At 44.6% G+C, this 24,954-nt stretch overlaps 1 protein-coding gene across 2 annotated transcripts in view; it reads left to right on the top strand.

Moving 5' to 3' along the window:
• The window catches only part of LOC140695113 (uncharacterized), a 42,355-nt gene that overhangs the window by 16,725 nt on the left and 676 nt on the right, over positions 1-24,954 (top strand). The window contains exons 6-8 of one of the 2 annotated variants that reach the window (XM_072958019.1): positions 22,870-23,057; positions 23,256-23,454; positions 24,051-24,141. In XM_072958019.1, the coding sequence (XP_072814120.1) occupies positions 22,870-23,057; positions 23,256-23,454; positions 24,051-24,141 (478 nt within the window). Of the gene's footprint in view, positions 1-4,826; positions 4,954-22,869; positions 23,058-23,255; positions 23,455-24,050; positions 24,142-24,954 lie in introns of those variants that run through there. The other variant, XR_012070798.1, reaches the window with a different exon arrangement.

The raw sequence follows: 24,954 nt of genomic DNA, 5'->3' as shown, positions 1-24,954 counted from the left end.
ATAAACAGACAAAAGCTAGAGATCTCATAGCTTCACTTTAAAACTTACTTATATTTATAATAATAGTTGGAGTAAGCTGAATTTGCTTGCTCAAATCACTAAGGCTTACTATTTATGAAACAGATAATTAAGATTTCCTCACAAAGTCTGAAGGACCCGTCAGAGTTCTGAGTTCTAAAATGCCAAAAATTTCATGGCCTCAAGTTTTATTTCGTTGAGCTAATTAGGCTCAGTCCTAGGTCACTGTTTGTTGTATTTATATTTCTGATCTGCAAGACAAAGACACTCTCTTCCAGGTCCCCAGATAAATGCTCTGTCACCCAGACCCAATTTTATCTCCTTAATTGGCATTTTTGTATCAGTGAGAAGAGCTGTAAACAAAGAATTCCATGTTTTAAAACTAAGGTTTTCTTTATTTTGTCTTCCAAAGCTTGCATAAGACATTTATTAAGGTCTCTTTTCCTTGAGTTATAAGTTAAACCCAGGGTAAACCTATATTTTTTTTTTTAGCTACTCAAATTACTTTTTAGATTTACGTTATATTGGACGTCTCAAGTAACTATATTGGTTTCCTTTAATTTGTTCAATTAATATTTTCAGAGGGATAGACATGTGCCCAGCCTTATAATACCAAGAAGGGGAAGCGTTTTTCCACTGAAACATATCTATCCCACAACATAAGCAAAAGGTTTATATAAAGACCATCTAAATATACCAATTTCACAAACTTTTATCTCAATTTTATTAAATCTTATACCTTTAATTTTTATATTTATTAAGTTTAATCAATAATTCTTATTTCTAGAAGGAGTGACAGAAACCTTTTTTTTGTGGGTGTACATTGTATATAATTTTATAGAAGTCTCTAGGATGCCCAAGTTTCAGCCTAAGAGCTTAGGCCCTTCTCGATTTTTAATTTCATTAATTGGTCTGTTGTCCCAATCCTTGATCAAGTATTTCAGTCTACATATAAATATATTTTAAACTGTGGTAAATAAAACGGACTTGTTTGAACTTTAATGTTGGGGGGGAGTAGGTGAACTCTTTGGCCCTTTTTTTTTAACTTTACGTAGTGTAGTATCAAAACCCTGTATGTAAATCCAAAAATGTCCATTTTATTTATCTCATTCAAAATAACCATATAAAAATATTTATCCTTTTGGGATAAGCCACTTATCTGTTTTTTTGACATTTTTACAATCCTTTTTCCAGTTATTCAACCTAATTAACATTAATTATACTAAGTTTTTATTAGCATCTCTAGAAACATTTATCAGAAAGGAAAAACAAAAATGTAGCTTTTCAAACCAGTTATATTTTTATATCTGAGTTCTTAGGTTAACCATTAGATATATTTTTCTGCATTTAAACTTTATTTTAATAGGTACCAATAAAACAGCCGTTTATAATGAGATCTCTTTAAACTTTCACCAATTTAAAAGTTTTTCCAAATTAAAAAATCCATCATATGGCCATCAATTTATATATATATAAATAAATATATATATATATATATATATATATATAGTGATTTTAAACCAATAAGATGAAGAGGCCCTTCCACATGAGAGTCAGGGTGTTGCCTAAATAAAATTCAAAGGTTTACTCTCCAAAAGCTTAAAGCCTTCGTGGTCCAGGCTGATGCAACAAAGTTTAAGATGGCAAAATATCTGAAAATTGGTACAATCAAAGAATTGCTTAGAATCCCAATTTATTTGCGTGGCCACCGTATGTACACAATACTTGAACTTTTGTATGGCAGAGTCCAAGGTTTCCTTTAAAAACTAAACTAAACATATATATACTTACATGCACACACTTAAAACATCTAGAGAAAGATAAAACGTTTACATTTCAAGGACACAGGAAGAGAAATCCAAGTTCCCACTAAAGGGGATTTTGTTTTTATAAGTTCAGAATGCCAAAAAATGTTTTTATCAGGCCTGGTTATTTCCAGAGTGAGTTTTTTTTTTTCTTATTCCCGATTAATGTTGTAAGTTTTGTATGTACATAAATCTGGCTGGGGTTTTACTTGGAGACTGGCAATCTGTCATTTCTTTTTCTTTTCTTTTCTGTTCTTTATTTTTTTTTTGAATGTTCTATTCCCCATTGTAAGGTCGGGTTCTCAGAATAAATTTGCTAGTAAGATTTCCCACAGGGACAACTCTGTGGCATGAAGTCTTTGTGTCTACCACTCCTGGAAGATTCCCTGTCACCCGAGAATGCTGTTACCAGCCAGGAGGATGGTCCAAAATTTGGAGTTGAAAGTTTCCTCATAAGAGTTTTACTTTTATCCTGAAAAATTCAATGGAGGTAACCAAATTGAGGAAAACATTAGACCAGCCTCTTACCTAACCACTCAGTCCTGAACCCAGTGTCTTTCAACTTGGACCCACTCGGGATGTCTCCACTGGGTGGGTAATTCACCTCAGTTTCTTTCAACTGGAGGGCCACGTACCTGGATACACCACCAGATAAAACTTAGGATCATCAACCAATATGTGAGATCTGAGAACCAGGAGAGACTCAGCCAAATTCATCTGGACCCCCCGAGGAGGCGGATGAGCACAAAGGGCCACTGCTGGTACCAAGGCTCTGGTTACTTGGAGAGTTCAGGTGGAGAGAAATCTGCTGTGGTGCTTCATGGTGCCCAAAACTGTTGACTGAAATAAACGTGCAGCCTAAAAGTTAAGAGTTATGTTTCATTTGGCGGGAGGACTCGAGCCAGGATGACCGTCTCTCAGAACTCTCTGAGGGCCTGCTCCCAAGAGGTTGAGGAAGAGCTAGGATATATAGGAGCTTTACAACAAAGACCAGGTTGTTGGAACAATAAAAGATTACTTGTTATCTAAAGAAAGCCAGGTATCTCAAGTTCAAGAATTTAGTGATTTTGTATGAATGGGAGGAAGCAAATATTAGGACTCACTGAATTCATTTTTTAGACAAGCACCTAGCTATCTCGGGCCAGTAGCCCGTCCTTTCTTATTCTGAGTCTGCTCAGAGGGCACCATTGTGAGTTGCTGCAGTGGCTGGGCTGCAGGCCTCTCCTCGCCGGGGAGTGGCGGAAGCCTTTAATGACTTGGTATCAGTATTCTTTGTTTACTGACATGGTTGCAGTATTCTCATTCACATTGTAGTATTTTCGTTCACAGACCGAATATGGATAATCTGCAAACTTGGAAAGCAACTGAGATGGAATTACTGCAGATACCTTCTGCTTTAATAAGCCGTGTGCAAACATAAACACGGAGGAAGCATACACTTGGATTTGGAGGTGTAGGAAAGGGATCCTGCACATTGCAGGAGAACGCAATGCAGAATTCCTTAAGTCCACCTTTCTTTACTGTAGTGGTTTCTGAGAACAGTTTATGGTAATTAAACAACATTGACAAACGGTGGCACACATTGCTTTTAAGGGATGGCCGGCTGCAAACTTTTATATTGGACAGGTGGAATTCATAGGCAAGTGGTCAGGTGGATGGGAGAGAGATGGAGCCAAGGCCTGGGCCCAGATTCCGGTTTAAATTGCCATTTCTTCACCATAGGGCCTTGGAATAGAATGCATACTCTCAACCTGTTGGTGAATCTGTGAAATGGGCATGATAATATTCATTTCTTCCTGGGATTGTTGTAAGATCTAAAGAGTATTATAGCACACATGAAGCATTTAACACCCTGGCACTTAGCAGTGTTCACTGTGTGGGGCCGCCCCGCTTAGCGTGCGTCAGAGCCGTAAAGGCAGCATTTGTCTGTTGAGGATGCACTTGTAGCCCCTTGGCTAGGTTGTGAATTTGTTGATTTCCTTTAATACTTGTAACTCTGTGTGACATGGGCAGTTATTTTCATGGACAGATGAGGAATCTCAGGGTAAAGAAGACTGTGTAATTTGCCCAAGGTCAGACCATAATTTTGGGTGCAGGCGCCTCAGTTCAGCATGGGCCCCTGGGCCTTCTGCTCTCTCCGTTCAGCACCAGAGCCAGATATGGAGTTGGCTGTTTCCCTGCCCAGAATATCCGGCAGGACCCAAGACACACCTGGCCCTGTGCTGCTTGAGCAAAAACTCCGGAGGAGAGGGAGTTACAAAAGGGATAAACATAAAAACAGACGACAGCAAACTGTGATCAGCTCTGAGAAGGAAAGGAACACGTCTCGCCGTGCAGAGCTGGGAGCTTTCCCGTCTGGGCTGCTCTGGGGGTGTTCATCTCAGCTAAACAAGTTCTGCTGTTGCAGCAAGGCAGGAAGGCAGGGCGCATGTGGGCAGGTAGACAGGGCCTCATTGATCGTACTCATTCCCCATTAAGCGGCAGCTTTCACGGGCACTTACCTAGTAAACATTGGCCATAATCTTCACGCAATTTGCTTGGTAGTTTTATTGACCCCAGCTTTGAGATGAGGTCATTGAAGCTGGGGAGTTTGTTGCATGCCCGTGATTACCTTGCAAATACCCCCACTGGTCTTTCAACCTAGACTGGTGTGGCTGTCATGCCCCATCCCTGTGAATGGCATCGTGTAGCTTCTCCCAAGTGGCCCAAATGACTGACATTGATATGCTTAATTCGTAGGAAATGGTATGTGGCAATAAGAGAAAAAGATAGTAAGAAATTGTTTGGAAAACAAGAAAAAAACCTATTCTTCCCCAGCTGGGGGAGCGTAACCTGTATCACCCACCCTAATCACTGCCTGTCACCTCCTCCCTGAGGATTCTGTGTTCAGAAGCCACTCTGAGCCTTGGGAGAACATTTTTCCTCATGACACTTTTGACTAGGACCCGCGACATCTCTGTCCCTGGTTAACACTCTCTTCAAAGCCGTTTAAATTTTTTGCAGGTTCCTCCACTCTGATGTAAGAATACCCTGTATAACTTCTTGATGCAGTTCCTTAATGAAGATCTTGTGATGGAAACCTAGCCAAAACTGGGATGTATGCACATAGTGACTGCAACTTCAGCACATTGTGAGTTCATAATCAGAGGGGTGGGTGACTCAGGAAAGGCTTTTTTAAGGTAACAAGGGGAAAGTGAAAGGACGCTTGCTGTGTGAGAAAGAAACATCTCCGTCACAGCCAGCAAGACACCTGTGTTCATGATGGGGTGTGGCGAGTGCAGAGTTCTCACAAAGAAAGAAGTGATGTGATGGGAGGGAGGACAGTTGGGTAATTTATTGGGGAGGAAAAAAGTGGGCTGAACATTTCCTGGTTGAACAAGAGGATTGTGACATGACGTGCTTGTATTTTGGAGAGAAGGGTTTTGTGGGGACAGGCCTAGGAGTACGCTGTATGGCTGGGGAGTCAGCACAACAGAGAAACACAGAGAACCGGGCAGACCCCAAGGCCCAAGCTGGGGGAGAGGCTGCCCGCAAATTGGAACCCTGGAAGCTGGTTCTGTCCCTTAGCTGGGGCCTCAGACGTCACTTCACAGCCCAGTCCTGTTGATACAAGAATAAAAAACGTTGGGCATGAGAAGGGCTGTGTCCCAGGCTTTCGTTGAGCCCCTGGGATGTGCCCCACCAGATTTTGTTCTTTGACTTCATGCAGTAAAGAATTCAAGAGCAAGCCAGTGTTGAGTAAAGGTATATATATTCAGACAGATACATTGAAATGCAAGAGAAACGTCACGAGGTGTGGGGGTTTCATGCACAGATTAGAAGTAGGTACACACCCCACAGACAGAAGGTCTGTCTTCTCCAAAGAGGGACAGAGAGTGGTGACCGCGAGGTGGCGCTGTGTTGCTTGTTTTCTTGGGCTTGGTGGTTTCATATGCTAATAAGTAGAAGGACCAGCCTTAGGGCAAGGGGCTAGGATTCCCAGGGAGTTGGCCATTTCCCACCCTTTGACCTTTTGTGGCTATCATTGGGACTGCCATGGTGCCTGGGGCATGTTATTCACCAGGTTACTATTACAATGGATGTTTACTGAATCTCAAGATCTGCTAGAAGTTAAATCTCTTCATCCTGAGCCTCAAGGCCTATTGGGGGTTGAATCCTTCACCATTTTGATGTCAATTGCTGCGGCCTTCCTTGAATGGCTGTGCTCTTCCCCCTTCCATCCTGTATCACTGTGATGACACAAAGACAGCAAAGGCCGGGCCCTAACCGTGCTCCTGCATTTAACGGCAGGAGGTGTGGTGTGGGCTTATGATGACTCTGAGTGGTGAGAAGGATGTTTCAGATTTTCCCACGTGAGACATGGCGACTTACCAGCAGCCTCCCCAGATTTATCTCACGGGCATTATCGCTTGTGTTGTTATGGAAACAAAAGGCCAGCCAAGAAATAAGAATCACACAGAGGGTTGGAGTACTGAGATTTATTACGCTGGCGGGCTCAGAGGGGTTTCATTTCCAAAGCTCTGAGCACCTCCAAGACGTGCACATGAGGTTTTATAGGGTTAATTACAAGTATGGGGCTAATACCCAATAAGGCTCAAACAACAAAAAGCAAGGAATCAGTACACTGAAGCTTATCAATTTGGAACAGATCACGTTACTGACAACTGTTGACCTTGGATTTTCGGGGTAGCTTATTAGCCCAGTACACTGACACTAAACTTCAGATTTACCAGGTAGCCCAGCAAAACTTAGATCAGGAAACCGACACTTATCACACTTTGATTTGTGACTTAGCTTGTTAGGCCAGCTGTGGTTTTCCTTCAGTGTCACTTATCTTTTGAATTTTTCTTTTTTTCTTTTTTTTAATATTTAATCCAAATTTAATATCAGGGTTCTTTGGGAAAGAAATTTCTCTTTTACTTTTCTTTGGTGATCTTTTAGGGGGGCAGTTAATTAGATGTATTTACCTGTTAGTGGAAGCCCTGGGGCTTCAACCCAGGACCCCGTGCACGCTAAGCACACGCTCTACCACCCGCCCCATCATCTTTTCTTTTTGGTTTCGCTGCCAAGAATCCTACAGCTGAATTTCTAGTCAGCCTTAACCCCTTCCCTGACTTCATGGAATCCATTTTTATGAGTTTATCTCCCCCTGGTTTCATTTAAGTATTGAATCTCCATTTTCTCTTCACTCTCCGTTTTGCCTTTTGTTGTTATGGTTGTTAAGCTGTGTTTAACAGAATTGTTTAAATTCTCTTTTAGCAAGAGGCTGAATGTAAATAAATATGTAAGCAAACAGCACAATTAAATGCTTTTATACATTCTGAGCTGTTTAGTAGTAACTTAAAAACCGAATTGAATATTAAAGTGATAGCATTTTAAAAATATTTTTTAATTTTTCATAAAAATATAGCTGATTTAAAATATGATATTAGTTTCAGGTGTACAATAGATGCTCCATTTATAGTTACTGTAAAACATTGTCTGTATTCCCTGTGTTGTAAGATACATCCCTCTAGCGTGTTTACATTACATGTTGCAGTTTGTATAAGAAAGTTGGGTAACGCAGGGTCTGGAACGTGGCTGTGTATGACTCAGGTTCACGCTCACCCTGCCTGTCAGAGCTCAGGCCTTCACTCCTTTCTGCAGGGGAGCGAGTGGAGGCAGCTCTCATCAGCGCTGTCACCACCCTCTGAGTGGCAGTGACAGCAGTGACTGTGTGTGGACGTGCAAATTGTTTTTCCAAGAGCTTTATATGCGTTTCTGCATTTAATAATTAAAGCCCTCCTGTGAGGAAGCGTTTTAAGTTTTTAATGCATAATACATTTTATTTTGATATTGATAGATTTCAAACCTCTGGAAAATTTACAGGAGTAGTACAATAAACGCTTAGATACAGTTCACTTTAAAGGGCACTATTTGGCTTTCTGTGTCTGGCTTATTTTAGCATAAAGTTTCAAGGTTCATCCATAATTGTAGCCTGAATCAGTACTTTATTCTTTTTGCTTGATAATATCCTTTTCCTTTGTTTTCGTTTTTGGTCTATTTAAAAATATTTTCATTGAAGTCTTGTTAGTTTATAATTTTGTGTTAGTTTCTTGTGTACAGCACAACACTTCAGCTAAATAGGAACCTACCTGTATTCATTTTCATCCTCTTTTTAAACATAAGATACTATAAGATATTAAATATATTCTCCTGTGCTATACAGTATAAACTTGCTGTTTATTCTTTACATACTCAGTATCTGCAAATCTTCAACTCCCAGTTTATTCCTTCCCACACCCTCTCCCCACTGGTAACCATAGTTTGGTTTCTATGTCTCTGTGTCTGTTTCTGTTCTGTAGATAAGTTTATTTTTTTGTTTCTTTCTATTTTTTTTTTTTAGAGTCCACATGTGAGCAATCTCATATGGTATTTTCCTTTCTCTTTCTGGCTTACTTCACTTAGAATGACATTCTCCAGGTCCATTGATGTTGCTGCCAATGTCATTATTTTATTATTATTTTATGGCTGAATAGTAGTCTATTGGACAAATATGCTACAACCTCTTTATCCAGTCATCTCTCAGTGGACATTTCGGTTGCTTCCATGTCTTGATATTGTAAATAGTGCTGCTGTGTACATTGGGGTGTAGGTGTCTTTTTCAATTAGGGTTCCTTCTGGATATATGCCCAGGAGTGGGATTGCTGGGTCATCTGGGAGGTCAATTTTATGTCTTTAGAGGAACATCTATACACTTTTCCACAATGGCTCCACCAAACTGTATCCCCACCACAGTGTAGGTGTGTTCCCAATTCTCCGCAGACTTTCCAGTATTTATTGTCAGTGAACTTCTGAATGATGGCTATTCTGACTGGTGAGAGGTGATACTTGATTGCAGTTTTGATTTGCATTTCTCTGATAATGATAATGAATATTTTTTTATGTGGCTACTGGCCATTTGTACGTCTTCATTGGAGAAATGTTTCTTTAGGACTTCTGCCAATTTTTGAATTGAATTGTTTGTTTTTCTTTCTTATTAAGTGTAAAAGCTGTTTACATATTCTGGGAATTAAGCCCCTAACAGTTTCATTTATTGTAAATATTTTCTCCCATTCCATAGGTTGGTTGTCTTTTTGTTTTGCTTACTGTTTCCATAGCTGTGCAAAAGCTTGTAAGTTTAATTAGATCCCTCTTGTATATTTTTGGTTGTTTTTCTATTGCTTGAGTAGACTGCTCTAGGAAAACATTGCTGAGATGTATGTCAGATGTTTTGCCTATGGTTGCTTCTAAGAGGTTTATAGTGTCTTGTCTACATGTTTAAGTCTTTAACACATTTTGTATTCATTTTTGTATATTCTGTGAGGGAGTAGTCTAACTTCAATGATTTACATGCAGCTGTTAAGTTTTCCCTACACCATTTGCTGAAGAGGCTGTCTTTACTCCATTGTATGTTCTCACCTCCTTTGTCAAAGTTTCAATGACCAAAAGTTTGTGGGCCTATTCTTGGTAAATGTGTTTATCCGTTCATTGATGGATGGATATTGTTAGTAACTTTTGGCTACTCTGAATGATACTGCTATGAATATTGATGTGAAATTTTTTATGAGAATATGTTTTCATTCTGTTGGCTGTACATTTGCCCCGCCATATCTGTAGTTTCCACTACATGAATCCAGATGGTTGATTGTAAAGGGACTCGAACATCCTTGGATTATGGTATCCAGGGTGTGGGGTTCCTGAAACCAACCCCCCAAGGATATTGAGAGATGACTCTATATGTAGGAGTGGAATTGCTGAGACATATAACTCTAAGCTTTTGAGGAAATACCAGACTTCTCCAAAGAAGCTGCAACATTGTTCCTTTCCCCTGGCCGCATATGAGGTTTCTCTGCCTCCTGAACGACATTTGTTATTGTCCATGTTTTGGTTATAACCATCCTAGTGGGTGTAAAATGAGATCTCATTTTGTTTTTGACTTCCCTAGTGATGCTGAGCATCTTTTCATATGATTATTGGCCATTTGTATATCTATTTAAATTCGTGGTAAATTTAAAAATTGGGTGTATTTTTTTGTATTGTTCAGTTGTAAGCATTCGTTATATATCCTGGATACTACTCTCTTATTAGATACATGCTTTGCAAAATTTTTCTTCTATTCTGCACATTGTCCTTTAACTATATTTTTTTAAACATTAAAACGATTTCTTTACAAGGGAGGTAGTTTGATGTAAAGATTTATTTTATTTTTTTGCAAAGCACGCACTCTCTGACTTGAGATACCCTTTTCCCCTGTCATTTCACTTTCTTGATGATGTCCTTTGTAAGAAAAAGGTTTTAGTTTTGAAGAAGTCCAGTTTATCTGCTTTTTCCTTCTATCACTTGTGCTCTTGGTTTTGTATCTAGGAAACCAAAGCCTATCCTAGGCCCACAAAGATTTATACTGTGTCTTCTTTTAGAAAGTTTATAGGTTTAATTTTTACATTTCTGTCTGTGATCTATTTTCAATTAATTTTATTTGTTATATAAAATATGGGTGTTCAGATTCCAGATTGATTCTTTTGCCTGCAGATACCCAGCTGTCCCTGAACCATTAGTTGAATAGACTATTCTTTCAATGGAGTGTTTTTGGCCCCCTAGTGGAAAAGTGTCTGTAAATGTAAGTTTTTCCCCGTGGGTTTTTATTGTGTCTCTTAGACTTATTTATCCAAACTTATGCCAGTATCATACTGACTTAGTACTATAGCATTTTAGTACACTTTAAAGTGAGTCCTCCAACTTTACTCTTCTTTTTCAAGGTTGTTTTTGCTGTCCTGGGCCCCTTGCACGTCCATGTGAATTTTGGGATCAGTTTTTCAATTTTGCATAGAAGTCAGCTGGAATTTTGATAGGGATTCCACTGAATATATAGTTCACTTTGAGGATTCTTAACATTTTTAATAATATTGTCAATCATTCCATGAAAATGGGATGTCTTCCATATATGTAGATCTTTTAAAATTTATTCTGGTGATACTTCAAAAAGTTCAATGTACAAATCTTGTAAATTTTTGTTAAATGTATCTCTCACTTTATTTTTAATGCTGTTGTAAATGGAAAGGCTGAATTTCTTATGGGTGGGACTATGTATCAATCTTCTTATTTGTAGAATTCCTTCACAACAAATACCCTTGGTATATATTTGCTACATAAATCTATCCACAACTATTCCCCGCCCCGTGTTATAAGAAACCAAGACCCAAGGTAAGCTACTTGAAAACACCTATGTGGAAGTGAGAAATGAGACCCTTGGGTGGGTCTTTGTGCAGATGATACTGAGAGCTTATTCTGAATGGCTTCTTCTTAATTACTTTTAAACAACCCTTTCAGTGTATTTAGTCAGATACATTAAGATTATGCCCTTTTGATGTGCGGAGTAGCTAAGACTATAATTTTCAAATAAATTCTAGTGAGAGTGTTGTACTTGAAACCTAATTTGCATCAATCTTTGAAGATTTATATTTCAGGAGCTTTGACTAAAGAACAACTGTCTTTATTCTATAATGAGAACTAAATGCTCAAGCAACATGTAAGAGTTTGAGCAAACTGCCCCCGCCCCATAGTGCTGGGTGGCTGCAGCTGTAACTGGAGTCAGCACTTACCTCTCCCAGTATGCTTGTGCTGATCTGCTCAAAGTGGTTCGTCCAACAGTTTGTCAGTAGTCTGTTGGACAAAGTCATAAAACATTGATTGAAGGTTGCTAGAATGCAATATATTCTTATTAATATTAAGTAAGCACATATTGAATGCTTACTGTATGATGGAATTGTCCCTCAGCCTCACATGAATATTATTTCTCTTGAAACCTCACATATTTCCTTGTTATTCTCACTTTACAGATAAGGAGACTGAGAATTAGGTCTTCTCTCTTTTGGGAGGAGCTCATTATTAATGATGGGCAGTTGTAAGGAAAAAGATATTGATTCATCATGAGAAAACATTTTTGTGAGAGTCAGCAATGAAGAAGATGAACACTGAAGAAGGTGATCATTGTTCGAGTGAGACAAGCCCTGGGTTGTGCGGAGTCAGCATCCCTGTCCTAGACACGGCACGTGTAGAGCTGCGTGGTGGGTGAGGCGGCGCGGCCGTGCAGGGAAAGCGGATGCTGGGGCCTTAGGCTGTGCTCAGGCCTGGTTGGGCTTTCTCCTAAGGGGAGTGAACCATCATTGACAGATTTTAAGTAGGAGAGTGGGGTGCTCTCATAGTTCATATTTGTCTTCTAGAATGTTTGGAAACATTTAGAAGGCTTGGCAGGAGATGATGTGATGAGTCAGAGTAGGGTGGCTGCGAGGTGTAGCAGTGTCCAATTTTCAAGTGGTTTTCAGGCCCAGGCTTGTGGCTTAGTAGCCGTGTCAGTTTGAATGACGCACGCAAGGAAGTGAAACAATTTATCTAATCAATTGAAGCAGTGATGTACCCAATTCCCAGGACTATTGTGGAGATCCAGTGAGATACACTGTGCAGTGTGCAGCGTGGTCTCCAGCAGAGGGTCAGTGCTGAGTGAGTGCCAGTGAGTATCTGGTAGGTCAGTTGAGGGTAGTGGGACTCGGAGTCTGAGGATATCTGGTCCCTGAAGGAGGGGTCCATTCACATCTGTGAGTGATGGGCCTGAGTTGGGAGACGCAGGGAGACCTTACCCCCCGACCAGGGGCCCTGGTAAGGACGGCTATGGGAGGAACACCGTGAAGTCAACTCTTTGCATGTGGAGTTGGAGCTGCCTTTGAGACAACTAACTGCAGTGTCACGAGCTTAAAGAGGAGATCTGGGCCCAGGTTGTGCATTTTCCTAAAATCTCAACTCCTAAGGACGCTGAAGTATTGATCACTGAACGTGAAGTCATACTTTAAAGGACAAACGAATAGTAGTATTATCCCTGTCATCAAAGCTCACGTCTATTTATTCATCACTCACTTTGCTAATTGTGTACTTACAGAGCTCACTTCACCGTCCTCCCGTGGGCTCAGGCTCCACAGAAAAGAGCTGGTGAGACTCCCTCTTTTCTAGAATAAGACACATTTAGCTTGTAGCCTTCTGTACCTCGCCAGACTTAGGATATTAGTTTGTTGGTTTAATTATATTTTCTGTTGGCCATGTCCTGACAGGAGAGAAATTTTACCTCATGGTCATGTTTCAATTAGCTGTTACTGAGAATTGCTGATCTGATACATAGTGTATGTATTATATTAACTTTGTAGAATAGTTATCATTTTTCTGTCTTTGCCCGTTAATTTGTTTGCCCCTTCAGTGTTCTATTCTTTTTGGGGCCTTATTTTTTTTTTAATTAAAAAATGTCTGTTAGCAGTTAAAAAAAAAAAGCAAAGAAAAAATGCACATGAGAACTAAATTTAGAAAATGTCTAGTGTGTTTTCTGTCTCGGCAATGGAGGGTTCTAGAAACTCCTGAAAACCTTCATTACACAAGTTCCTTAAAACGCTGATTGAGAAATAAAACCTTCCTTCCTCATCTTTCAAGCTGCACAACTCATTGTCAAGAAAGTGAGGGAAAATTCTCAGAAGCCAAGACAAACGAGAAAGCAGGGTTTCTGAGAGATACGTGAGCGTTAGAAGCCGTGGTGTGCTGGTTGGCTCCTGAACTGATTTTCAGTTGCCTTGACAGGAGGGAAGCAGGTGAGCCCCAGACCTCTCACACTAGGAGTTGGATGGGTGATCATAAAATGGGCCAAGCCCATCCTGAGAATCTTGCTTTACTAAAGGGTGAAATAGGAAAAAAAAATTCCTCAAGACAAGAAAGTAAGAAAAGTCAATTTTGTTGGAAGAGGGGAAAAATAACAAATCCAAATTAAGGATATAGTTTAAAGCTGTTCTGGCATGAGAGTGACCACAAACACCTGGCAGAAAAGCACAGCTACTCCTTGATTGATAAGTTGTGTTTTGAATGAATCAGTGAACAGCTATTCCGAAAAAGGCCTCCAGAGTCTTGTGGATCAAGATACTGGACAGCAAACACCTCTCTTCCAAGGTCTCATTCAAATAACCAGAAAGGTTTTAAAGGAAACTAACAATAATCTGAGTTGTATTTATTGACATTACTATATGCTAAGAATTCAGAGGTGACTATGGAGTTGTCTCCTCTTTTATGGACCTTATTTTCTCTTTGGGGAGAAAAATGACATAGTTGGGTATCTTGGTGGAGGGAGGAGTTAGTCTGTTGCAATTAGCCAGAAGAGGAGATTAAGAAAACAGTGAAGGGTGGGTGAACTTTTTAGCTGAGGACAGTCTTGTTCACTTGGCTTTTAATTGCAGGCTCAATGAGCTGTCACTGGAGGGAATAGATCTTACGGAAGATGGACATAGCTCAAGCCTCTTTGGAATGGACAAGTGAACCTGGAAAAAGACAGTCAAATCTGTGCAGACATTAAAGTTCACTTGAACGTGCTCCATCCCTGAGCCAAAGATAGGACAAATATGCAGCAATTCTTGAGGACAGAAGAGTGGTTTTTAAGGTTCTCCAAGAATGAATCCCATGGAACCGAGATGGCCAGTTGTCAAACTGAGACTTTGTTCTTTGGACGGTGTACCCAGCAAGGGTATTGGCCTTTTATATGTTTCCATTTGTCTTTAATACATGTCTGTTGATGAGGGCATGGGCACAAATGTTTGACACCTTGTCGAGGCGATTTTGGATACCTGCCTAGAAGCACGGGCACAGTTGCGGCTGCTTCATACATCTTGCAGCCCATCCCTTTCCCCGGCTCCGGGATCACGGCAGAGTGATTCCTTGTTGACCTGTCCGTTTCCTCTGTGACATCATAACCCATGAAAAGACCGGAGGATATTAACTTGGCTTTGTTAAATTCAAAGAAACAGATCAAATATGAAGTCAGATTTGTTCTTTCCTATTTCAGTAGTACCATGGAGACGGCAGTTTGGGCAGCTTTTTGTAGTGTCCTGGAGGCTTTCTCTCTCAGCTTCTGGGCGCCTCTGTTGAAAACACTTCATAGCTCTCTGGCCTGCTGGAAAAGCACTCTGCCTGTTTTACCCTGAAGATGTGTTCTGTTTATAAACTCATCTCTACTCCTTGGAAAACAACTCAAGAAAAACTCGGTTGGTTTTCCACCAGCCATGGGCAGGGGTGAGGTAAACCGTGTTATTATTTCATAAAATAATAGTAATAATAGTAATAGTCATAGTAGTAGTACTTGTAGTAATAGTAATAATAATAATAATAATAATAATAATAATAATAATAATAATAATATTAATAGAAGTCTTAAAACAGGACAGAGCACATTGGAGAGAGTCAAAAAATGCTTTCTGGCTTAAATCAAAAGTGATGACTAGTGATTCCATGGCTGCTGTATTTGCTAAGCTAATTACTCCTTTGCTCCATTACACATTTCTTTTATCTGAAAAAGAAATACAAGGAAATGGTTTAAAAAAAACTCAGAGAACAAAAATACACAAGTGAAAGAAGTTTTCCCTCATCCTCTGTTCTTTCAGCCCTCTCTGGAGATGCCTCTGTTTACTATCCTTTGGGTGCTTTTCCAGATATGCTTTGCACATTCCCACCTATGTATGTAAATTCCTTTAAAATTTTAGTTATTTTTAACTTAAAGGGGTTTAAATCCTCAAGTGGCATCTGGCCGGGTAATATAACAGAACAAATCTGACTCCATATTAGATTTGTTCCTTTGAATTTAACCCTATGCTCTGTCACCTAGGCTTCACCTTGCTTGTAAAACAATGTTGCCTAGAGCCTGAAATAAACAGGAGACCCTATTCTGAAGGCTCTGACCTTTAAGGATATTTAACACTTTTTCATTCATTAAAAGATAGCAAATTGCAGAATAGAAAATAATGTTTCTTTTGTTGGAGGTTTACAGGGATCTGACCCACGCAGATAGCTGCAAGAAGAAAGGATTCTAACAAGAAGGAATTCCTACACTAAGAAGTTTGCACTAACCAAGCACATAGGAAAGGAGCCTGAATTGTGACTTGGGGAGATGGTTTTCCAGGACATTAGTTTGCCATCTAGGTCTACAGAAACTTGCTATTCCATGCCCCAACATCTGGTCTCCCAACTTATTGGCCTGTCCTGCACTGAGGAGAATTAATTTCGACTTGGTAACACTCCTATCTACCTAGAAAGCTGGGCACTGGAGCTGAGTGTTATGGAAACAGGCCAGCCAAGACAAAAGCACCAATCGGAGTGTTGGAGTACTCAGAATTATTATGCCGGTGGGCTCAGAGGGGCTTCGGCTCCGAAGTTTTGAGTACCTCCAAGACGTGCACATGAGGTTTTAAAGGCTTAGTTACAAGTAAGGGGGGATTAGCCAATAAGGCTCAAAGAACAAAAAGCAAGGAATAAGTACACTGGAGCTTATCAATTTGTAACAGATCACATTACTGACACTTGTTGAGCTTGGAATTACGAGTTAGGTTGTTAGGCCAATAAACTGACACTAAACTTCATATTTACGAGATAGCCCAGCATAATTTAGATCAGTAAACCGACACTTATCACACTTAGATTTGTGACTTAGCTTGTTAGCCCAGCTGGACTTTTCCTTCACATGAGGACAGCTCTCCCACACCCAGGGAACTACTGTGAGCCCTTGATGTTTCCACTAGGGTGGGGTATGGTTTACCCAGGAGGGATGGGGACTATGCACCAACACTCAGGCAGTCTGCTCTGTCTGGGGCTCTGATCTTGTACCATCCCGCTCCCCGCCAGCCCAACACCTGGGACAGTGGAGCTAAGGCAGAGATCCTGCCTGCCTGTTTCCCAGCGTGTAAAAGGGGAATATGTGCTCTTCCCAAGGTAGTTCTGAGCGACAACACCTGCGGGTGCTTGGTTCTCAGAGCAACAGAAAACCCAGCTCCGCGTGGGGGCAACGGGTGTGATCTCCCTAGGGTTTCTGCAGAAGCATCGGACGGAGGGTTGGATCACGGTGGTAAAATTGAGCTGCGGGGCTTGAAGGGTAACAGAAGGGTACAGAGGCAGGTCTGGCGCCTAGGGGTGCCCCAGAGGTAAAGCTTTTTTTCTCCAACTCCTCTAAGACCCTCCCTTCTCCAGATCCCTTCCTTCTCTCTGCTCATCCTGTCCATCTGTATCCCTCCAATTTTCCCGTCCTCTCCACCCGCTCCCATCTTCTCCCTCCCTCGCTGTCCCACCTTCTCTCACAGAACCCAGAGAGGATCGCTGGCCCTCCTGCGCATGCGCAGTCAGTGCCAAGTGGTCCGCTGGTTGGGAGCTCCATATCCGAGCCGGGGATCGGGCCCAAAGGCTTCTCAACTACGTCGCCCGGTAGGCCTTTGGTTCCTGCCTGGGGTCGGGGCCTCTGACTGTGGAAGTGCAAGGTGGGGGGCTCCTGGGAAAGGGGTCAGGCGGCTGCGGGAGGGCGGTCCGCCTGTCACAGACCCCAAGGGCGCTAGTCAGCCCGTGTTCAGATGAATTGCTCAGGCCAGACCCCTCTGCCAGCGCCACCTGCCCCGGCGTCCCGGCCACAGTGTCCAGGGCCTGGTGTGCACCTGCCATCTCTCACCCAGCCGGGATCCCCTCAGTCCGCGGCTGGCGTCCCCTTCCCCTCTCCCTCCCGCTAGTCCTCTCCTCCCGGGCTTCCTCTTCTCGTCCGGCGGCCCGTCCCCGCCCCTGGGCGGGCTGTGTCCCGGGCGGGCGGGGTCTGCGGACCCGGACGGGGGCGGGCGCCTGGGACTGTGGCTGGGGCTGTCCTCCGAGCGAGGCTGCAGCCCGCGTCCCCCTCCCCGCTTTGTCTGCCCCGCGACCCCGGGGCTGCCCTGCTCTCCCTTTCCCGCTCCCTGAGGACCAGCTCTGTGGCGTGGGCGCTGCTACCTGGGCTGAAAGCCTCCGGCTCTAACGCCCAGCTTCTCCTGGTGGAGTCGGGAAAAGGGAGCGTCACTGCTAAGCGAGGTTCTGTCTCCCCCCTCCATGTTTCTGCCTCAGGTAAGTACCTTGAACACTTTCAGGTGTTATGATGGCGGTGCTTGTTGATGTCACGTGTTTTTATAGTGAGAGGGATTGCAGTGGTGAAAGCAGGGCTTGGTTCTGTTAAAAATGTGCTGAAGGCATGAGGCTGTGACATCCTCCTTCCTTCCCTCTCCCAGGGTGAAAGGAGTGATCCTCGATTTTCAAAAGATAGTTACAGTCCCTAACTAGCCCAGCCCAGCTATTGTGCGTTAACAGGAACAGCACCACCAGAGGCCTTGGAGACCCAGGGATATTGCAGTCCTAAAGTGCTCCTGGCAGAGTTTGGCTTGTTTAGGTTTTTTGTTTTTCTTAAATTGTGGGACAGACTAGTGTATAAACTGAAAAATAATTGTCAAGAAATAATTTTCATAGGACAGTTTTATTGTGATATAGTTCACAAACCATGAATTCCATCCATTAAAATGGTACAATTCAGCAGCTTTTTGCATATTCACAGTGGTGCATCCATTATTATTCCAGAACGTTTTCATCACTTCAGAAAGAGCAGTGGAAATGAATGACCTATCCACCCCTCCCAAGTGGTGGTTCTAAAGAAATTTCTTGGCTATTCCTGACCATAAATTAACTTGTTATATTCCAAGAAAAATCTGGTAGGAATTCTAACCAGAATTGAAATGAATCTGTCTATCAAAACAGGAAGAATTTATAACTTTATGGCATAAACTTCTTCTACCCATGAATATATCTGGGACCCTATCTTTTCATCTGACCAGAGCCTGGCCCAAGTGAAGTCCTCACTACTTTTTGGGCTTGTGAATGATGAGATTCTATACATCGTTAGTTGCAACTGTAGCCTTTCACAGAAGAGAAAAGTAACCTCAGTGAAGCAAGTGACTCTCTGATGGTCAGAAAGAGTGACAGCCAGTGCTGGAGTGATCCAGTGGACTTGGTGTTTGCAGCTAGATTTCTCGACCACCTACAGTTAAGGGGATTAGAGAGTTCTTTTATTTTTTCTTAATGGCGTTGCATTTATTTTTACTTATTTTTTAAAATTATTTTTTATTTAAGTGTAGTCAATTTACAATGTTATTTTCAAGTGTGCAGCAGAGATTCAGTTATAAACATATGCATATGTATATATATATGTTTTAGATTGTTTTTAGTATAAATCACTACAAGAAATTGAATATAGTTCCCTGTGTTATATAGCAGGCCCTTGTCATTTATTTTATATTTACTAATTTGTATCTGTTAATCCCCCCTTTCCTGCCTGCTAAACACAGTTTGCATTCTATGTCCATGTGTCCATTACTAGGAGCACCGTTTTTCCTAGTAATATATGCTCTTTTGCTGCTTTCAGTTTCAGTAATTCCATTTTATCTGTGGGCGCTTTTCTTCTGGTGGCCTTAATGTGGTTTGCACACGTGGTAATAGAGATCTGTATTTGGGAGAACCCCAGGCCTCGTGTAGTCCCTGGTACAGAGTGCCCACTGAATTGATGCTTGAACTGGGAAAAAAGCACAGTAAATGTTGGAATTTCCACTATGGTTGAGAATTCTATAATCTCTTTTGACAAACTTAATATTGGCTGCACCCATTCTGGGTAATTTGGTGGAAATTCATGTTATGGTGGTGAAGAGACGGGGCCTTGTATGCTTCTTCTCTTTCTGTTTTCTAACACTCATTCTCCTGGGCCTTCCAGATCCTCCCCTAGAAGTGCCAGGTCTGGCTTGGTGCTGCACTGAGGCAATATTTGTTAATAAGGCCCTTTCCTCATCTCTTCTGAGCCTCCGGTTTTTTCTCTGCACAATGAGGGCTTAGACTAGATAACTACTTTTCAGTTTCTTTTAAAGCCATGTTTCCTTTGAGAAACAGAAAATGCAAATCTCTCCTCTCAAACCAACCCTTTAGATTTTGAAAAGTCCTCCAAGGAGTGACATAGCTCTTTGTGGAAAATGAATGTGATTGTGATTCCAGGTGACACAGAAAAGACTCTTCAGAGATTGATTGCAGGGAGAGGGCAGGAAAGGGGCAGTATGTCACACTTTCTAGTGTGAGCACTGGAGCAGGGGCTTGGATTTAAATACGGTGTCTGACGTGGCCTCTCTCTAATCTTGTAGAATGTGATAAACTTCTCTACCTCAGTTTCTTGATGTGTCAAGTTGGGGTGATAATATTTTAAGGCTTTTGTGAAACATTATGCACATAAGCCATTTGTGTATGGGTAGAAACAAGACCTGCTAGGGATTCAGGGATTTGTTTAAAAAAAAAAATCTTGTCCATAGCACTCTCTCTGTGTGTATTTAGTAGTTCCTGAAGGGTGAGGGTGAGTCTAAAGTCCATCGTGGGACAGGTGGCCCATGGTTCTCTGTGCCCATGAATGCCCCCTCCTCCCCAGTCCTCTTCCTCAGTCCAGGATGAAGTTCCCTAGTAGATTTACTCAGAGGTCTTGTGAAAATGGCTATTCATTTTATTGTTTCACCACGAAGGTCTGCCATCATGACCTCAGCCCTCCCCGGCCGCCACACCAACCCGGATCCCACCCCGGTCCATGTCCACTGGCCCCGCCAACGGCGCTGCCGTACGTTTACCGTCTGTGAGACGCCTCCCCAGAAAGGATGTCGGCCGCCGACTGACGCGGCCAGAACTAGTGGCCCGGCCAAGCAAGCCGCCATCCCCAGCAGCAAACACCGCCATGGTCCCGGGCAGCTGCACACTTCCGGAGCCCGCTGCCTGCCCCAGAAGCGCACGCCAGCCCGCGAGGAGCGCGGCGTCTTTATCCATGGCAACGCCGCGGGGCCCTCCCCTAGCGCTTGCGTCTGCGTCCTCCCGAGGCTAGACGTGCAAGGGCAGAACTTTCGGAGCCAATGGGAGCAAGGGCGCGGCCAGGACGGGGGTGGGGGGAGGCTTATGGGGCAGCTGGGCGGGGCCGGGGCGGGCGGGGCTGCGCGGAGGTCCTCAGCTGCAGGTGGCACCGGCCGGAGGCTGGGGCAATGCTGCCAACAGTGGGCGCGGCGGCGGGGCAGCGGGGCGGGGGCACCCTCACCTGTCTGTGTGCGGGGCTCAGCCTGGGCTCCGCGGCCTCCGCTTGCACCGGAAGTGGACCCAGGCTACCTGTGGGCAAGATAGAGGACTGAGCCCAGGCAGGCACGTCTGGCCAGGTAGGGCACCTGAAGTGCAGATCCGCCAGGCCGGCTGCCGGCCTTGAATACGCGCTGCTAGGCAGTTTCCAAGAAGACGGGATCTGTCCCAAGAGGGGAGGTAGGGCAGGGTGCCAGATGCCTGGTTGGGTGCGGTCTTACAGGAGAGCCACGTTGAGAGGGTGCAGAGCAGCCCCTGTGTTGGCGGGGCTAGGAATTTGGGGTATAGGGTGGGGATGATGTGTGCCATTCCCTGTGGTCTCCCAAAGAACTCGCACCCCCAAGCAAAGGACCCTGCTCCCTCCACCCTTCACTGCATCCCCTGCCTTCCCCAGCACCACCGCCCCTGCCCCCGGAGTGTCCCATGACCTCTCCCCACACCAGGCACCGTCCCTGTTACAGGTACTTATCTCCTGGTGGTTCCAGCCCAAGGGTGGGGGCTGTATCTAACCAGTTAGGATGCCTGGAGCCTTTGTATGAAACCTCAGACTATAATGCAGGCGTGCACAGAGGCCCCTCAAACAGGATTCCCTGCATTCCCTCCCCACCACGCACCCACAGCGCAGCTGCCACACCAGGCCAAGCCTGCTGGAGGACCGCTGTTCCCTCTCCACCTGTCCCTGATCAAGAGTGCACCGCCCACACTGCTGGGTATTTAGTGGGCCTTAGAAGAGCAGCTGGTATTTTCATGGACAAATATTTGCTCTTTTGGGAAGAGTTGAGTGCAAAGGGATGTAGGGTATGCCTTTTCTGTTGTCCTGGAACTGGTGACTAGGATGCAAACTTAAGTCAAAGCAGTTTTTAGAGAGAGCCGCAATATATCTTACCCAAAGATCACTGTTCCCCTACAAAGGCAACACCACCTGGCGGGTGGGGTCCTGGTCCCTCTTTCTGGAGGTTGGGCTTTGCACCCTCCAGCTGGGACAGAGCCCGAAACAGCTCTGAACACGCTCCAACAGGCTTTCCCAGCACAAACTGCCTTTATTTTGAATCTGGCTGAAGGAAGCAGCTGAGAAATCTGGGTAAATCTTCCTGGGTGTAACCATGCCTTTTGTGCTGAATGAAAGAGCGGCTCTCCACATGCTAACAGCTTAGAACTGAATGTGTGTCGAAGCCTTCATGCATGTAGCATGTTGGGAACAGCGTTTCATGGTGAGGGGAACTCTATAACTTACATGTGTATGGGGAAGCCCTCACTCCAACAGGGTTTTCCTGCACAAACTGCCTTTATTTCGAAATTGGCTCTTGCTGAGAAATCTTGGTAAGTGTTCTTAAGTGTAGCCATGCCCATTATGCAGGATGAAAGAGCGGCTCTACACTTTTTCACATCTCAGAAATGAATGTGTGTTGAAGCCGTCATTCATGTAGCGTGTTGGGAACACAGAATTTAGTGGTGAGAACTATGTAAATTACATGTCTATGATGAAGCACTCTCTCGAGCCGGGTATTCCAGTGCATACTGCCTTTATTTCGAAACTGGCTTCTCAGAAGCCTGTGGTCTCCACTGCAGGTCTGTCTCCAAACCCAGGGCCAGCATGGTAACTCTGCTCCCCCTGTCTATTCTGGAAGTTCTAGGTGTCCTCCATGGCCCTTCCACCATTATGTTTTTGGAAAACCCCGCAGATGGAATGGGCCTGAGAACAGGAGAGCTGGATGCCAGAAGCCACTGCCCAGTGTGAGGCTCCTGGGAGGGGCATCTCCTCTCCGTGGGCTCTGATCTAACCTCCCCTCTCCCCCACCCCCACCCCTCTCCTCCTGCATTTCCTGATTGATCCCTGGATAATGGTCCATACCAGGAATGCCCTGGGAGAGGTTTTATGAGTCTTTAAGTGGAAAAAAAAAAGAAATCTTTAGACAAGTTACTGAAAGTAACTTCCAGCTTTACCGGGAAAGACCTCATTCCAATGTTTAAGGCTAGTTGACAGGGTGTCAAATTGCTTAACCACTCACATCTGAGCAAGTGCTACCTCTCTCTCCAGCTCCCCGCAGCATCCACCTGTGGCAACTTGGCCAAAAGAAGGCAAGAAAGCTCTTTCCCCTCGCCAGCACCAGCGTGGCTTTGGAGTCAGTGGAGGCTGAGAGAAAGAGCCCCGCCCTGAGGTTTGAGGGGCCTCCAGCCACAGCCAGAGGAGCGGGGGTTTTCAGAGTGGCCCAGCAGGGAAACCAGGCAAGGCCACCTGGCCCAAGTCTTCCCTGCCCAGAGAGCCCCATGAACTGCTTTGGGCCACACTCCCCGTTTGGGCCCCCTGCAAAAAGATACCACGGGAGCCACACCTGAGAAGGCAGAAGGACAGCCCTTTAGCCTGGGGTCCCAGCAGGTGTGTCCTGTGAGACCTGTGGCCACATAAGTTCCTTGTCTCTCCAGGTCACTGAAGGGACTGTGCTGGGCATCTTGGTGGTCAGGGACATGGGAACACCTCTAAACTCTGAAGAAGGACAGAGAGACTCTTCCTGGAAGCAAGGATTCCAGGGAGACACCTTGCCCAGAACTGGGGGACTGTGTCCTGAGCAGACCCCTGGGAGGCAATGTGGGGCTGTGGGGTCCTCTTCTGAGAAGGGAGCAGGTGAGTTTTCCGGGGGTGGGGTCCTGCTTTGTCCAGATATGTCCTTGTGTAAGACTCATTTACAAACACCTCCAAGTCCACCTAGGGGTGGCCCCAGAGGTGGGGGTAGAGGAGGAGAGTGAAGGGTGCAGACTTAGGGCCCCCTGAGCCACCCAGGGAGCCAAGGGTCAGTGGGAACATCTTGGGAGTCTAGTGCAGGGGTGGAGGACGAGCACTAAGAGCATGCCAAGTCATGCAATAAAGTGACCCGTGACCACGAGACACAGGTGGCCGTACACCAAAAGAGGCAGATAGAAATTTAGACCCAGGATCTGAGAACCTTGAGAGGGGCTGGAGGGTCCCAGGAACCCTCAGGAACAGCTCTTCTAGGGGCACAGACATCCCAATACACACATTTCTCATGGAAGCTTTTTGGGGTGCAGAGTGAGTTACCAGGATCCTGAACTTAGTATGGAATCACGGTTCCTGGCAATAAATTGCTGTCATTTGTCCCTGGACATGCACAGGGGAGCTGACTGCCGTGGGGGTCACTGCAGGACTAGAATCTTCTGGTGTCTGCTCTGTGACCACAGAAACCCAGGGGGATTTCTCAACAGGAGAACCTGGAGACCATGCCTGCAAGGACCACCCTCATGGGATGGCCAAGGAGCTCGTGGTACCCAGGTCACCAAGTGACGAAGTTGTGAGGTTGCCTGGGGAATCGTGGGGGCATGTAGATTTCTGAGGTCAGCACGTGGGCCCAGCACTGCTGGATGGTCTGCACAAAGAGGGGCCTGCCCTCCTGATGATGGCTCTTAACACCTGCAGGGAAACTGCTCCCAGGGCTCCTGGAGGTCCATATTGAGAGTGTCCTGCCAGCCTTGTGGGGTCACCTTCCCCTGATGCAGAAGCAGACCTCTCTCCCTTGAGGCCCAGGGGACACCTGGCTCAGGTGCCACCTGTGTGCCCTGGACACGCAGAGCCCCAGAGCTCTGGCACAGCCTGGGGTGTGGTGGTGTCCGGGCAAGAAAGGCCCTGGGAAGGGGGTCATTCAAGGGCAGAGGCCACTCTGCAGGGATGCTGGACCTGGCAGCAATGCACTGCTTCAGTACTCCCTTGGGTTGGGTCTCCAACCTGTGGGATGGAAGGGCCACTCCTTCCTGTGTTGCAGTCGGGGGAACTAGATCCATCGTCAAGGTCAGCCCTGAAAATGGAGGCTGCGCTACCTCCATTCCTGGAAAGAAAATCAGTCCCCTCCAGTCCAGGTGATTCAGAAAGTCATTCAGCAATGTTCGGGGCCCCCACTTTAGGCTTTGAATTAGAGCTGAGCGGCTTAGGAGGCCAGATCCCTGACCGTGGCTCCAGGAGCAGGTTTTCTGCTGGGGGACAGGATCCTCACAAACACCTGTGTCTTTGTGGGACACTCCCCTCTGACAAGCTGGGAGGCAGGGTGCAGTTGTGGGAAATCGTGTTTACATGAGCAGAGGGCCACCATGTGGTGGGGGCACAGGAGACTGTGAG

The sequence above is a fragment of the Vicugna pacos genome, unplaced genomic scaffold (assembly GCF_048564905.1).
Source record: "Vicugna pacos unplaced genomic scaffold, VicPac4 scaffold_142, whole genome shotgun sequence".
NCBI lineage: Eukaryota > Metazoa > Chordata > Mammalia > Artiodactyla > Camelidae > Vicugna > Vicugna pacos.
Note: the sequence above shows the minus strand (reverse complement) of the source record. Positions and strands in the feature narration are given on the sequence as shown.